This window comes from Dipodomys ordii, unplaced genomic scaffold (genome assembly GCF_000151885.1).
Source record: "Dipodomys ordii isolate 6190 unplaced genomic scaffold, Dord_2.0 Scaffold53, whole genome shotgun sequence".
NCBI classification, from domain to species: domain Eukaryota; kingdom Metazoa; phylum Chordata; class Mammalia; order Rodentia; family Heteromyidae; genus Dipodomys; species Dipodomys ordii.
Genome location: NW_012267269.1, coordinates 11,301,494 through 11,318,189, shown reverse-complemented (window position 1 = coordinate 11,318,189; position 16,696 = coordinate 11,301,494). Strand labels below are relative to the sequence as shown.

The 16,696-nt window shown below is 39.9% G+C and overlaps 1 protein-coding gene across 3 annotated transcripts in view; it reads left to right on the top strand.

Moving 5' to 3' along the window:
- Positions 1–10,056, top strand: part of Mob3b (MOB kinase activator 3B) — a 180,904-nt gene extending 170,848 nt beyond the window's left edge. For all 3 annotated transcript variants that reach the window (XM_013020822.1, XM_013020823.1, XM_013020824.1), the window contains one exon: positions 8,673–10,056. In XM_013020822.1, the coding sequence (XP_012876276.1) occupies positions 8,673–8,702 (30 nt within the window). In that variant the 3' untranslated portion in view covers positions 8,703–10,056. The remainder of the gene's footprint in view (positions 1–8,672) is intronic.
- Positions 10,057–16,696: the final 6,640 nt, after the last annotated feature.

Sequence of the window (16,696 nt, the reverse complement as noted above, 5' to 3'; positions counted from 1 at the left end):
TGGATGTTTTGTCTTTTGCTTGTTTTTGTTTAACTGTCCTTCCCCACCCCTCGCCCCTACCTCCACCTCCATCTATTCTTTATTTTCCTGGGGATATCAGCCTTGTGTTTGTCCAGGGTCTCCCTGACATGACCTGCTCCTCTGTGGAAGAGCTGGCTGCCACACCAAATGCCTAACAACCAGCTGCTGGGGCCCTCCTCCTTCTCCTTCTCCTTCCTCACACTGGAGTTCTGCTTTCTTTCTTGGAGCTGCTGTGTCTACAGTCATCTAGGTGGCTTGTAGGCTTCAAAGCCACCACGGGCCAGCAGGGAAGAATGAACTAGAATATTAGGCTCATTCCACATGGATGGAACACATGCACTGCACAAAGACACAGAAACACACCAGAGCCTGCTGTGAGCCAGGCAGCTGACATAGACAAGAGACAGATCCTGAAATCCTTGAAGGTCATGTGGAGTTCCTGGTTCTTCATCTGTGAGGAGACAGTAATGTAGGGAGCAATTTTAGGCTTCTGTGGGCTTTCAGCAACCCCTTTCTATCCAGTGCTGCAAGGAGAGCCTCAGGTATGAGAGAGACAGAGTAGTATTAACCATAGCTATACATTGCAATCATTATAGGGCAGCATAATGTCCCAGAGAATTAATGCTGAGTCCTTCAAACTAGATAAAGACAGAATGGTTGATTTGGGGTTTTATAATCAAAATGCCTTAGCATAATGCTACTACCTCTTCTGGCTTTAAAACCTCTAAAGCCATACCTACATATTCCTGGAATGCTTTAACACCAGCATCCTGTGGTTCTGAAGATGCCACAATACTAGAAGCATCAACCGCATTCAGTCCCCAGCTCTGTTCCAGGCACAACAGCCTCGGAGCAGCCCAGATGGGTAAGCTGAGCACCACAGCATCCCTTGCTGGTGCTGACTCGGATGTCTTAGATTTCACCCTCATTACCTTCCAAGAAAATCGCCTGCTCCAGAGGGACTTGCCCATGCTACAAGTTGTGGATGTGGAGATGAGAATTTTCTCATCTCCAAAGAGTAGAATATCAGTATGACCTCGGGAAATGGGTGTTGGTGGGAGCCAGGCCCCTGCTGGCCCAGAAGGGTATGGGGGAGACTTAGGAGAGCCCCCACCTTCATCAATGCAGCAATTTGTAATGAAAGAGCAAAGGTAGAGTAATAGCATTTTGGAGATGGTCAGCATTTCAATCCACACACTTAAAAAATTATTGTAAAGGTGATATATCAAAGATGATATGCAGATATATTATAAAGGTGATATACATTACCTTACCTATGTAAGGTAATGAGTACATTTCTTTTTGAACAGTATTACCCCCTCCCTCATTTTCTCTCACTCCCCCCCCAGACTCCCCAAATTGCAGTTTATTTCCACCATGGTGTCTAGTGAGTATCATTGTTTCATTGGTTCATCTTTTGTCCCACCATTTCTATGATTTCCCTTCTCTTCTCCAAACTGGATAAACTTATATAGAAGACAATGGATACAGAAATAAAAAACAGTGACAACAGGGAATACAACAAAGGAAGAAAAAGAAATATCTGCATACTGTACAATTAAGTAAAACCCTCTCATTTCCATTTCTTTGAGTTCATTTCAATAGCATGATTTTATATGATCATATGCACATAGGTATTAAGCTGTTGTGATCCTCTACTTAGAATATCGAAGACTTGCTGGGTGCCAGTGGCTCATGCCTATAATCCTAGCTACTCAGGAGGCTGAGATCTCAGAATCACAGTTCAAAGCCAGCCTTGACAAGTACATGAGACTCTTATCTCTGATTAACCACCAGAAAATCAGAAGTGGTGCTGTGGCTCAAGTAGTAGAGCTCTAGCCTTGAGCTGAAGAGCTGAGGGACAGCACCCAGGCCCAGAGTTCAAGCCCATGACTGACAAAAAAAGAGAGAGAGAGAGAGAATAGAAAATATCCAAGACATTTTCTAGCTATTACAAATGAAGGAAACCATGTAGCCTGTGGGGGTTTTTTGGGTCTGCCTTATTTCGCTTAATATAATTTTTTTCCAAGTCTGTCCATTTCCTTATGAATGGGCAATATCATTCATTCTGATGGAAGTATAGAATTCCATTGTGAATATATATTATTTTCTTGATCCATTCATCTACTAAGGGGCCATCGCGTTTGGTTCCATATCTTAGCTATGGTAAATAATACTGCAATGAACATGGTTGTGCTGGTAGCTTTAGTGTGGCCTTTTTGTGATCATTTGGGTAAATGCCCAGGAGTGGGTCAATCCACACACTTTTGAGAGAGACAGATTAATGTGGTAAGAGAGTAACATAACAAAAGAAACAAATGGATATAATAGAAGTACAATCTGGAGATTTGTAAATCAGTAAAAAATGAAATATGTGAGAAGAAAGGCACCACAGAACACCATCTTTCTGGCCTGGCCTCTACCCCAAAGGGCTGAACCTTATGGTATGAAAATCTTCTCAGTGACAGGATCCTGGCCTCAATCCCCCCAAACCCCCCCTCCCATGCCTGCAGAAGTGTCCTTCAGTCTAAGCCACCTTTTAGTGTGTGTGTGTGTGTGTGTGTGTGTGTTGACAGAACCAAAGACAAGATGATGTTTCTGTGCTAGGTTGGCTAAGCAGCAGCTTGCTTCTCTCAGAGGGCCAAGTCTAACACTATTTTGCATAGCTGTCACTACCATTTCAAGCCATTAGATTTTCAGTGGCAGCTAGGGGAGCAATGGGACACTTCCACAAAAGTTGTCTTAACTAAGCTTCTGTCACAGTGTTTTCACTGGGTCTTGCAAACCCACTTTCCCTTCATCTGTGTGTTCTCTTTCTTCCGTCACTTCTTTATTGGCAATATTTCCTCCTGCCCCCTTCTCCTTATTTCTTCAAATAAGTAGCAACTTGGCAAAGTTGAAACTCTTCTGTTCCTATTTGAAAGCACTACAGAAACCAAAAAACATTCTTTCCTTTTATTCCTTCCAAAGTTAAATAATGGGAATAGCATGTGTTTTGTTTGTTTTCTTTGTTTTTTTTTAAATTGTTTTGGGAATACTGGAGTTTGAACTCAAGGCTTACTAAGCAGGCACTCTACTGCTGAGCCACGCCTCCAGCCCTTTTTTGTCCTGACTGCTTTCAAGATAGAGTTTCACTTTCCGTCCAGGCACATGTATGCATGTGGACTGTGATCCACCTATTTTTGGCTTCCTGTTGTAGCTGGAATGACTGGCAGGTTTACATCGCTGTCAGTTTAGAAGATGTCCAGTTATCTTTTCAGCCCGGGGTTGGTCTATCAACCACAATTTTCTATTCTTAGCTTCAAGTGTCTAAGATCACAGACAGGCTTAGCCACCAGCCCAGACTGTTTACTTGTTTTTGAGTCAACCACATAGGGGTTCAAATACATATTTCTTGGCTATGTGAACTTGGGCAACTGACTTCAGTTCTCTGAGGCCCTGATTCTTCATCTCATATATATATATATATATATATATATAGATAGATTCAGGCAAGGTCCCAGCCTTATGCACGAAGGTCCAAACAAAAAAACGGACATGTGGTTCATCTTTTCAAGAGCAGTCTTGTGCTGGAACCAGGAACTAAATAACTATCACAGAACAGCTTAAAAGATGCTACACGCAGGAAGGGAAACTGAGGGCCAGGTGTGGGGGAGGAGGTATCCCAGAGGAGATGATCACTGATCAAGGGCTCTGGAGGTGTTAGAGCTGGGAGAAGGGTATTCTGGGAAGAAAGTCACAAGTGAAGACATATGTACGTATGGAGGACCAAGAGGGTTGAGGGAGTGGAAATGCACAGCCCAGCTCAGGAAGGACATCATATGCCATTATTGGGACATAATGTGAAAACGATGAAGAACCCTAAAAGGAGTTTCAGCTAAGGAGTAACCACCATGCTGCGAAAGGATCTTGGCACCATGGCTGAGAAGTCCTGATGCCATTCGCCTCTTCCAAATGCATGTACAGTGCAGGGTCCATAGGCTCGAAGTGCTGGGTTTTTGTTTGTTTTCACCATTAGGTGGGTAACTTTGGGGAAAACATTTATTCCTTGATGGTTTGCTTTTCCCCTTCTTTGACATGACAGTGTTGCCTATCTAGATAAGCACTCTATTTCCTCTTTGCTTGAATAATAGTCTGAGTGTGGTGATTGGGGAAGCCTATTTTCTTTAAAAAAACAAATAAATAAAATTCTTAAGATTGTTAAGCTAGCATGACTGACACTAAATAGCAACATTCTTCTTTCTCTATTCCATGTAAAAGTAGATCGCTAAAATGTGTGATGGTGTCATATCATAAACCAAGAATCTGAGCTTTTTTTTTTGTAGTCTTGGCTAGGTGAGGATATTACTTGTGAGGCATAGAATAACTATTGCACTTTTCTGAACCATTTATTTCCTATGAGCTACTAACTGCCCATTATAAAATGGATAATCCCAAGAGTAAGAATAAGACCTGACTCAGAATTCACAGGTTTGGTGAGTGGATATCAAAAGGCTTCTTGCAGTGGTTACCAAATGGATAATATCTTCAATTGGAAAACTGGATCAGACAGAAGTTGAATAGCTTATAAAAAGGATGGGCTAATCTCCTCCACTTCACCCTCTATATGGAAGCAAGAGAAAATTCCCCCGAGGTGATGGTCACATATTTGTGACTCCAGGACTCAGGAGGCTGAGATAGGAAGATCACATGTTGAGGCCAGCCCAGGCTACATAGCAAGACCCTATTCAAAAAAGAAAGAAAAGAAGAATGAACGGAAGGAAGGAAGGAAGGAAAGAAAGAAAGAAAATAGCCAAGTACTGGTGACTCATACCTATACTCTTACCTATTCAAGAGGCTGAGATCTACAGGATTGTTATTTGAAGCTCACCTGAACAGAAAAGTCTGTGACTCCTAACTAACAAAAAAGCTGGGCTGGAGGTATTGTTCAAATGGTAAAGGACCATCCAAACAAGTAAACCAAGCAAAGGCACAATCCTTAGCTCAAACCCTTGTACTGGCTAAATAAATATAAATAAATAAACAAATAAATGAAAATAAATTTAAAAATCAAGAAACTGGCAAAAGTCACCTTAAGTTCTAAAAGTAAACATGATTTTGATCTGGAGTCTTGGTCTACTTCTATTTTTGTTTTTGTTTTGAATTGCTAGAGCTTGTTTTGTGATCTGGAAAAACAATTATGTGGTATTTGAAAATAATCTAAAATATCTAAAAACTCAGAGATTATTACAAAGAACAAAACCATCCAAAATAGAAAAGCATACTTGATTTCCTTTGCTTAGAGATAAACCGATGTTGGGCCCATATTTTGTTTGTACTTTTTCCCCACAGGGTAACCACTTCATACATATACCACAAGCTGCATGGGACTTGAAAACAGTGCTCTTCCTCATACCTAATAATATACAACATGGCTTTAAAGGCCTTCTCAGGCTGAAGCAAAAAGAATTAAATTCCAACAGCAGTAGCAAATGATAGAAAGGAAGTCATACCTCCTCCTAGAAGCTGAAAGTTGAATCTTGAATGATGTTAAAGATTTTCAGGTATTGAGATGTTCAAAGCACTTACCAGGTAGAAGAAAGTCTGCCAGCCTTCTGGAGACCACAGGGAAGTGCAGCTGGCCAAGCTGGGGTGAGTAGGAGCCACTCAATATATGAGTAGAAGGACTGGCACCTAACCACTCCCAGCTCAAAGAATGGAGTTTGCTGATGGCTGCAGAGAACCTGAAACTGTTGAGTTGTATAGAATGACACAACCAAAACCCTACTTTATTCACTCCTTATGAACACAATGTTAAAATCCAAGTGTTTTTGTTTTTTAAAATGGGGCAGGAATATGTGATCAAAGTAGGTAATAAGCCTGTATGTAAAGCTCACAAGCTCATGATTTCTATATAATGTATATATTCCAATTTAAAATCTGCGATTCTGAAAATACTTCGTCATATACAAGCCAAATATAGTCTATCAACACATCTCAGGAAATTCTTATCATTTTAGCAAAACCCTTTCTAAGCACCTTTTGGACTTCCATAGGAGCTTGCATACGTACATAAAACATGCAGTAAATAACTCTAGCAATGGCAGATTCCTCCTAAAGAGAGCTATGGTCAACCAGATGTTGATTGAAAAAAAAAATCTAAAAAGCACTCTAGGTTCTGGTTGTTGAGGCCACTGTCTCTCCAAGGAAGGAATCTGTTTGCCCTGTGGTATACCTGCTGAAAGGCTTTGATTTGGAAAACAGCTTTTCTCTGAGAACTAGTGTTTATTTAAATGGCTCATTGGTGCCACCTAGTGATGAAGTGCTAAAGCGCAATCTTGGAGCCTATAGGCTTTTCTCCCATATATATAATATATATGATATATAATAATATTTATAATTGTAAAAATACTGTACAGAGGGGTTACAGTTACATGAGTAGGGTAATGAGTACATTTCTTATCAAGCATTGTTACCTCCTACCATCCCTTCCTTCCCCACCTCCCCAACTCCTCCCTCCCCCATCCCCACCCCCGAATTTGTAAAGTTCACTTTCAACATAGTGTCTTGTACATCTCACTGTTACAATGGGCCAGCCTGTATCCGTATTTAAGCATTTTGTTATATCTTTTCCTCCCTAAATTAGAAAAATGTATATATAAGATCCAGGACACCGGAATCAGATACAGTGAAAACAGGGTTATACTGTTGGGGAAGAATGTACAAAAGAAACAAGAGAATCACGTAGTGTATTATAAGTATGCTAAAAACAATAGCAAGAAAGAAAAAACTACTTGTGTCCCTATCTTGGGGTTCATTTCACTTAACTTATATGGTCATATGTACATAGCTTTTGATCTTTTCTGTTTGTCTCAGACATATACTAGTTATTGCAAATAAGGGAAACCATAGGACCTATGCTTCTTTGGGCCTGGCTTACTTCACTTAATATAATTTTTTCCTACCAAATGGGCGATGTCATTCTTTCTGATGGAAGCATAGAATTTCAGTGTGTGTGTGTGTGTGTGTGTGTGTGTGTGTGTGTGTGTGTGTGTGTGTCACGTTTTCTTGATCCATTCATCTATTGAGGGGCATCTGGGTTGGTTCCATATCTTAACTATGGTAAATAATGCTGCAATAAACATGGTTGTGCTGGTAGCTTTGGTATGACCTTGTTTGTGATCAATTTGGTAAATGCCCAAAAGTGGGATTACTGGGTCATAGGGGAGTTCTATGTGGAGTCTTTTGAGGAACCTCCATACTGCTTTCCAAAGTGATTGAACAAGTTTACACTCCCACCAACAATGCAGTAGGGTTCCCTTTTGGCCACATCCCTAACAGCATCTGTTGTTACTAGATTCCTTGATTATAACCATTCTAACTGAGGTGAGTTGGAAACTCAATGGTGTTTTGATTTTCATTTCTTTTATGGATAGAGAAGATGAGCATTTCTTCATGTGTCTAATGGCCATTCTTATTTCCTCTTCAGAAAAGTCTCTCTAAATCTTTAGCCCACTTATTAATCAGGCAGTTATTTCTTTGAGAATTTGTATAATAATCAAAACAGTTTGGTACTGGCACAAGAACAGACCTGAGGACCAATGGAATAGAACTGAAAACCCAGAAATGAACCCACAGACCTATAGCCACCTAATCTTTGGCAAGGGAGCTAAAAAAATAGAATGGAAGAAAGACAGCCTCTTCAGTAAATGGTGATGACAAAATTGGTTAAACACCTGTAGAAAACTAAAGCTAGATCCGTATTTATCACCCTGCACCAGAATCAACTCCAAATGGATCAAAGACCTCGAAATAAAAACAGACACCCTGAAAACATTACAGGATGGAATAGGAGAAACTCTAGGTCTCCTTAGCACAGGCCAAATTTTTCTTAATAAAGACCCAGAAACACAACAAATGAAAGAAAGGTTGGACAAATGGGATTGCATGAAACTGCAGAGCTTCTGCATGGCAAAGGACATCACTAGCAAGATCAATAGAAAGCCCACAGACTGGGCGAAGATCTTCACTAGCCATACAACAGACAAGGGTCTCATATCTAAAATATACTTAGAGCTCAAAAAATTAAAACCCCAACAACAAATTCTCTCAGAAATAACTGCATATAGGCTTTTGAAAGATCAAGTTTCTGATCTGTGTGTCAACCATCCCCCACTCTACACTTCTAGTAATTTAAGAAACGTATCAAGAATGGTTTTCTTCTTCATGCTGAAATACTGCTTGTGAACATATTCCCTCCTTCCCTTTCTCTCTCAAATGCACAACCTTGTGTGCTCCCACCTTATTTTTTGCCATTTCTGTCATCAACAGTAAACCAAAGCACAGAAACATTCAGAAGCCAGGCACTTGTGGCTCATGCCTGTAGAAGCCAGCCCCAACAAGAAAGTCCTTGAATTATTTTTTGAGACTCTTATCTCCAGTTAACACCAAAAAGTCAGAAGTGGAGCTGTGTCTCAAATGGCACTTTGAGCACTTTGAGTAGAGAAAGCTAAGGGGCAGCAGCCAAACCCTGAGTTTGAGCCCCAATACATACACAGAGAGAGAGAGAGAGAAAGAGAGAGAGTCCTGAGAGTGTTTGCAGAACAACCTTTATCAGGTCACTCCTTTGCTTAGTGCTTCCCCCTAACTGTCCTTCTCTCCTTGCTTTCCAGAAAGAGATGACAAGCAGGATGTGTCACTAATGCTCCGTGTCATTCTTGGGAAGAAAGGAAAGCTGTTTTCTCCATGAGACCTCAGGGGACACCAGGTAGCTCTGGCGTGCCTGCTTCTGGGAGCAGGATAGCTGAAGACCCAGAGGCACTCCAGGAAGACCTTTCTCTCTCTCCCACCCCATGTGCTCTTAACCCTCTGAGTGCTGCTAGCCAAGACCTGGGGGCCAGGCAGACCGTGAAAAAGAACCAGCTGTGGAACCTCCAGCTGAAGACTCAGCCAGGCCGGGCCTCTGCACCTCTGCTCCTGTGACCATTCTGCCTGTGACCTGCCACATAAGCTTTACTGGAATTCAGGTTTTGTGACTGAGACATTCCTTTGTACCTTTCCACTTACCTGCCCTTTCTGTCTCGTTATCTGACTTTTCTTGACCCTTATTTTCTAAATCCCAAGTGAATTTTGGAATTCTGAATGCAGAGCTGGTTTTTCTACACCAAACTTTCTTCTTCTTAAGGGCTGAGAGGTCCGCTCTGTTTGCCTTTCTTCATACTGTGCAGGGCCTGGATCTATGGGAGACCCAAACCCCACCCAGAAATGTCCCCACCAGTTCCCATATACGCGGTTTTACCAGGGAAACTGCAGCTGGCTCATCTCTGTCCCAAATAGATCCTCACATTCGCATCATTTGGGAAGAGACTTGTCACCTGCTGAAGATAGCAGCTTTCTAGTTGGCCTTGATAAGAATGCCTGGTGTTCAACACACCACTGATGCTTCCCCTGAAGATATTCTTCCCTATATCCCAGAAAGAAAGAAAGCACCTAGTGACCAAGAATGACCAGTAGGGTCCCTGAGCCAGATGAATGCAGTGTTTGTTCTTTATGAAAGTAGAGTTGTGGCTGCCTCTACATAACTGTAGCATTTTGATGACAAAACAAAAGGACACTTGGCAATTTGGTGCATGGAGATTAGACAGCCAGCCCAGTTGCTCCCATTTGCTTCTGAAGCCAGCTGATGGGGCCTCTTCCTTCCCTACTTCCTTCCCTACTGTGTTGTATTACAACACAGAATTTACTTCTGCCATGGTTGCCAAGGTAACAGTGAAGCTGGAGCTTACCTCTTTCTCTCCATTACCAAGATTTCTCTTCCAGTAGACAGAATAACACATTCTGTGCTCCTTCCTGCCTTCACAAACCTCGCTGAGTTGTAGTTGATGAAATGTTGCCTTCTCTGATTCATTCCCAAACTATGGTCCTGACAGGCTGTAATTAGCAGGTAAAAGTACTCCCCGGAATATTTGAATTTAATAAAGAATCTGTTGGTGGAGGGAAATAGATAAGAATGTATTAGTGCATTTTCATGGAATAACAATTAAAAGTTAAGCTAAACCACTCTGGTTTTGTTTTATTATGTGGAATGTGTTAAAGCCATTTGTGGATGCCACAAAAGCTTAGAAAACATCAAATCCTTGTCCAAACTAAGAAAGGACTGGCCGAGAGCCCGGTGAAACTCTGTGTTACCTGCTGTGCAGACTGGTCCCTGCTTCACACATCCTAGAAGCCATCTTGTGGAACCAGACACTGCTACCTCTCCATCTTATTATGCTCGTGTACAATAGACACAGTTGCTTTTTTTTTTCCTTCCTGGAGTATTTTGAGACTGCAGTAGGCAAAACATTTTTTTCCAGCATCACTTTGACAAGAAGACTCTCTGGCTGCCATTAAAGATCCAGAAGAACAAGAAGCCCCAATTCCTGACCTATGCAATACTCATGACTCACGGGAGAGCGCGATGCTGGGAGAGAATGGCAGTGTCATCCTTTGCCCTGGGAGCATCTGTAGCTCTCTACTGTGAGAACCACAGGACCGTGTCATGAGAAAGCTGAATATGTTCCCACATTTCTGTGATGCTTGATTGGTCAGGTGGAAAACTGCGATCAGAAGACACTTGTCATTGATTTTTGACATTATTTTTTCACTGTTGTATGTGTGAAATTTTCTATTTCCACTGCCCATACAAAACTCTCAACCATTTGGGTTTGCCTTCCTGCTTTTGCTTGCATCCTGCCTTTAACATCCCATTAGTTGATTTGATTTGAGTGTGGTTGATTTATATACTTGTAATTCATTCTTTTAGCTGGGAACACATTAAGGGACTTGAATAGAGTCTTGCTCTCTGTCTCTGTCTCTTTCTCCCCCACCCCCACTCCCATTGTTATTGTGTTGGAAGTACATCTCTTTCTATGGCCTTAAACTTGGTCCCCTTTCTATCACCCCTGGGTATCTTACTATAAGAAAAACACAGTTCATCTTCAAGACATGGACACAAAGGTGTCCTTCCAATACTACTGTTGTCTTTCTTGCTCTGATCCTTTTGGCCTTTCAAGAAAGGTGATCATCTCCTAGAATTAGCCAGTTGTGCTTTGGAAATAATGGCTGTTTTATGCCCTATACATGCATATATATATATATATATATACGTATACATATGTATATATGTATACGTATATATACATATATATGTATATATGCATATATATATACAAATATAAGTTTATGCCAGACTATTTCCCCCTGGACAGATATTAATTTTCACTGATATATATTTGTATTACATAGAAGTAAAAATCTGTTTCTAATCAAACTGTCTTACTAGCTTTTAGTATTCTGATTTCAGAGTTTTCCTACATCATTTTGACATACATCTGAGGAAAATGATAACTATATTTTTATTTCCTCTTATGATTAAATGAAGAGTTATTCTGTTTAGAAAAACAGACTAATAACCAATTAGAAAAGGAATATAAAACTAAAGGATATTTATGAAATCTGTTCTATATGAGCTTAGGAATTCATATGTCACAAATAAAAGATATAGCCATATAGACTTGTCTTTTTTTAATGTTTATTTCTTTAACAAATAGATTCTTTGGCTTACAATGTTCCTAGAACAAATAGATAAAGGAAAATGGGCAATTCTTTATAAATTGATATGGAATTCATTTGAAACTACATATGTATTTTTATTTGAGCAGAAATTCCTCTATCCTATTACAGAATTTTACAAAAGGGTATCAAATACAAACAGCAGATGAATTTTGTACACATTTCTTTGTTATAGTACTATTAATTTGATGATAACCTGGTTATATAATGACAACAAAACTAGATCATAGAAAAGCTTATCTATTAGAATAAATAAACTTTAATGTTAATCTCTGGTTTGATGCTATCTTATTTGTGTTACTTTGAGTAGTTTAATTGTTCTATGATTCAGATTTCTGAGCTTCAAGATGGATTTATAGATTTTTTCCTACATAGCTTAGTATTTGTTTAGGAGAATAAAAAAGCTAACTTATTTGGGGAAAAAAAAACACAAAATAATACCAGAAAAAAAATATATATATATTCTGTGCCTGGCTGTTTTAATAGCACACTTAGAATTTTTATAATAATTATAAATGATTCCAGTAGCAGCCACTGTTGCCAATAGCAATAATAAAATATTGTGATAAAAGCTATGTTATTTGGTAAAATAAAATGAGGTGACAAGATAATTTTTAGACACAGGCAGTGAGGAATGAGGCTTCTGGACTACCATGGAAATAAAGGTGTTTACCTGCTTCTCAGCAATAATCTTCTGTATATGCTGAGTTGTGACACTATGGGCTGAATTTAGCCTACAGGCATGTTTTGTTGGACCTGCACAGTGTTCATTTTTAAAATATCTTTTATTTTTTGTCATTTTTAAACCCTAGATATTTGAGGCTATGCACTGTGGCTTATCCCTATAATCCTAGCTACTTAGGAGGCTGAGACCTGGAGGATGGCAATTCAAAGCCAGCTCAGGCAAAACAAACAAAAAAAAACTCCAAAATTCTGTATCTAATTATAAAAACGCCAGCAAAAATGCCAGACTGGAGGTATGGCTCTCTTGGTAGAGTTCCAGCTGTGAGCAAGATAACAAAGTGAGAGTTTAAGATCCTGAATTCAAGACACAGTACCAGAAACAAAGTAATAATAGTTCATAATATGAATACTAATTTGTAATTTTGAGACATTAAAACTTGGTAATTTTGGCTTCTCTTATAAAAATCACATTTGGCATTACCAGGCTTTTGTTCTTACAGAGCGGGAATTATCTGAGAAGGAGTTGAACCACTGAGATAGCACACAATCTCTTCAGTTGACCACGGTTGTCACTTTTCTATCGCTTCTGAGGCTAGTTCTCAGGGATTATTTGTCTATTTCCACTGGAATGCTTCACTCATTTACATATCTTGCCTCTCCCATGAACTTATTTCAAGTTGCAGCCCCTGACACATGGGCTCGAGAAAAGCCATAGAGGAAACCTTTATACTAATTTTCAGATGTGTCATACAGACATTGTATATCAAATCTACACTTCATTAGTTTTCTAGCAACCAGGTCTGTCTTATGGTGATACATGGAAAACAGTCTTAGACATCAATAACCACACCAGATACCTTGATCCCCTCTACCCAACAAGAAAAATAGCCCATTCCTTTGTAGAGAATAAGATGATTAGTAAAGCTGTCCACTTAATTATTCTAAATTCTTACCATTCGATTTCACTTCCAAGTAGATCCACTCATGACATTGACCAAGATAAGAAGAGAGGAGCTACTGCCCAGGCTTTTAGTCTAAGTGAGGAAAATAAATAAATGCCATAGAGAAGTAATGGTAGAGTTACCACTTTTATCTGGTTTTACTTCTCTTTCATTGTGAAGGAGAATACTGCAGAATACTGAAATTTTAGCTAAAAATAGAAACGTTCAGTTGCAATGTAACAATCATCAAGTTGTTTTTTCATGGTGACAAAGTGTCCTGAGGAAGTTAGATTCAAACTAATTGGAATTTGATGTTGTTCATAATTGTATCACTACATGCTAGATTGAGTATCTGTACCAGAGGAAATGATACCATAGGAGCGATTCATCTCCTCACATATTATCAACTCAGCAGAGGATGACACTATAAACAATACACTGGAATGCATGGGGTGTAGAGGAAAATAGTATCCATCTAATCCTGCTTAACAGGATGTAATGGGATAGTTGTCCCTACTGACTGTGCCTGTGTCTTATTGATGGATATTTGACACTGCTAGGAGAAAAACAACAATAACAACGGCTAGCTGGCTGCTATTCATGAGAAGCAGAAGCCTTTAAAAAATTATAGATGCTGATTTGTTTTTCCATGGAAGGTTAACTACCACACTTAGGTCTATCTTGAACAGAAGATAAATCATAGATGTACTTGGTCCACATGAGTTTGTATGAAGACAGAACCTTGATAAAGTTGCTTAGGACTTTGAGTCCTAGTCTAGTGGGAGAATGCCACATTGGATGGAAAATAAGGAACTGGGTTGCTCAACCATGCCTGTGGTGAGTAATTTTCTTCTTCAAGACTATGCCATGTTCTTTTTTCTTTCATTTAGACTAAAAGCCTGGACAGTAGCTCCTCTCCCCTTTCTCCCACCTCTCCAGCCCCTCCAGCCTCCTTGCTGGCCTCAGATACCGTATGTCTTACTTCTCCCATTCATGTCTTCTCAGATGTTGCCTTGTGAGACCTCTGCTGAGCCCATTTGCTCAACAGAACTCACCACTCCCCTTTCTCTGCTCAAATTTCTGCAGTGGGGGACAGGGGAGCTGTTATTGGGGGCCATCTTGGAATGTGTTTGACTGTGGGTGAATGGCAGACTTTAATCCATCCAGAAGCATCTCCTGGTGACCACCTCAACGTTACAATAGATCTTAGAATGGGAGAAATATTGGTACCATTTTCCAATATTCTCGTCACAAGCTAGGGCTCAATATTCTAACTCAGGAAAGAAAGAATTGTTTTGAGAATTCAAAGAGCACTCTAAATTTATGACTGTCCGCAAAGACAGAGAAATTGCATTCTATTCAAACTAGCTTCTTGTGTTTTACTCAAAGATTTTTGTTCTTTGAAAATGAATGATCCTGTATTGTATGGTAAATTTCAATTAGCTAGCATGGCTAAAGAAAAGTTCAGTTCCCTAACCACTTTAACCAGATTTCATTATTCCTGGCTCTACCATATCACAATGATGTGGCTAGTTGTTCGTTTTAGTTTATGTGGTCTGTTGTCTTGAACTTTATTGCTTATTCTTCTTGTATTGACCCACTTAATAGGTACTGAGGATATGTTCTACCTCTCAAAAAATGAAATATGAAATGAAATATATATGTATATATATATAAACACATAAATGTATATATATTTCTTAACAGAAAGGTTTCTACTATGCTGAGTAATAGACTCTACTACATTAAATAATAGATTATCTACAATGGAAAGGCCACAGAGAACACATTCAATTTTAGTTTCTATAATATCTCCCCTACAATCCAAACAGTTTCTCTCTAAGATTTTCACTAACATTAGTTTGCTAGGGCCACTATACCAAAGCAGCCCAACTGTGTATCTTAGCAACACAAATTCATTACCTCAGTCTGGGAGGATGGAAGCCTAGCTGAAGTATTTTAGGACTGATTCCTTCTGAAGGCTGCAAGGGAGGACTCATTCCACCTTTGTAGTGGCTTGCTAGCATTTTTGGCATTGTCTGGCTTCTGCTACATCTCCTTGTCTCTTCCTGAATCTTCACATGGCATTCTCTATCAGAATCACCGTGTGTGTGTGTGTGTGTGTGTGTGTGTATGTCTGTGTATGCATGCACTAAGGTCCCATTGCACTTCAGTATGCCCTTATTTCAACTATAACAACTCTATGTACAAACATGACCACATTTTTAGAGACTAACTCTAGAAGTTTAGTATACTATTTGTATAGGCCTAAAATTCAACTCGTAATATCTGCCGATGTACTCTAGAAAGAGTACTGATAATGAGACAGGAAAATTATAATCAATTTTAAACAAATTTAGTTTTGTTTAATCTACTGTTTTGTTAAAAAAATCTACCACATCTTCACTCTACCAATTCATTACTTATTATTTATGAAGAGCATTCATCATTGTACAATTAAAAAAATAGTTTTCCAGGGGCTGGGAAGGTGGCTCAGTGGTAGAGCGCTTGCCTTGCGTGCATGAGGCTCTGGGTTCGATTCCTCAGCACCCCATCAGCAAAAAGAAAAAAGCCAGAAGTGGCGCTGTGACTCAAGTGGTAGCATGCTAGCCTTGAGCTGAAGAGCTGAGGGACAGCGCCCAGGCCCAGAGTTCAGGCCCCATGACCAGACCAAAAAAAAAAAAAATAGTTTTCCAAAGCTAGATGTCAGTGGCTCACACCTGTAATCCTAGCTATTAAAGAGGCTGAGATCTGAGGATGGGGGTTTGAAGCCAGTCCAGGCAAGAAAAAGTCCCTGCGACTCTTATCTCCAATTAACCACTAACAAAAGTAGGAAGTGAAGCTGTGGCTCAAGCTCTAGAGCACCAGCCTTGAGCAAAAAATCATCTAGGCACTGAGTTCAAACCCCAGGATTGGCACACAATTAGGACTTGGTGGAGAAATGAAGTCAAGGAGAAGGAGACAGAGAAGAGGAAGAAGAATGAGAAGGGAAAGGAGAAAGAAGTAGGAAGAAGGAAAGCCAAAAGAGAAATGAAACAAAGAAAGTCCTATTGGTATCATTAAATGTTAAGTTGACTTTGCCACCTAACATTATTACTGTTCCAGTGGTGCTGTGGCTCAAGTGGTAGAGCACTTGCCTTGAGCTGAAGAGCTCAGGGCCACCACCCAGGCCCAGAGTTCAAGCCTCACAACCAAAACAACAGCAGCAGCAGCAACAAACAAACATTATTACGGTTCTAAAAGAAGTGTATTCACTCCTTTATCAATTACTGACCTGCTTGCTATATTCCATACATCGTGTCTTCTGCCAAGTTTCAATGGCTGAACTACATCACCCAAATCTGTGTTGTGGTTTGCCAGCTGCATGGCACCTGATTGATTCAGGCTTCTCTCCTTTTCTGTATATTTTGTTAAGAGAGATACCCCAAGGAAGGGCTACATGGGCCCACCAACTCTTT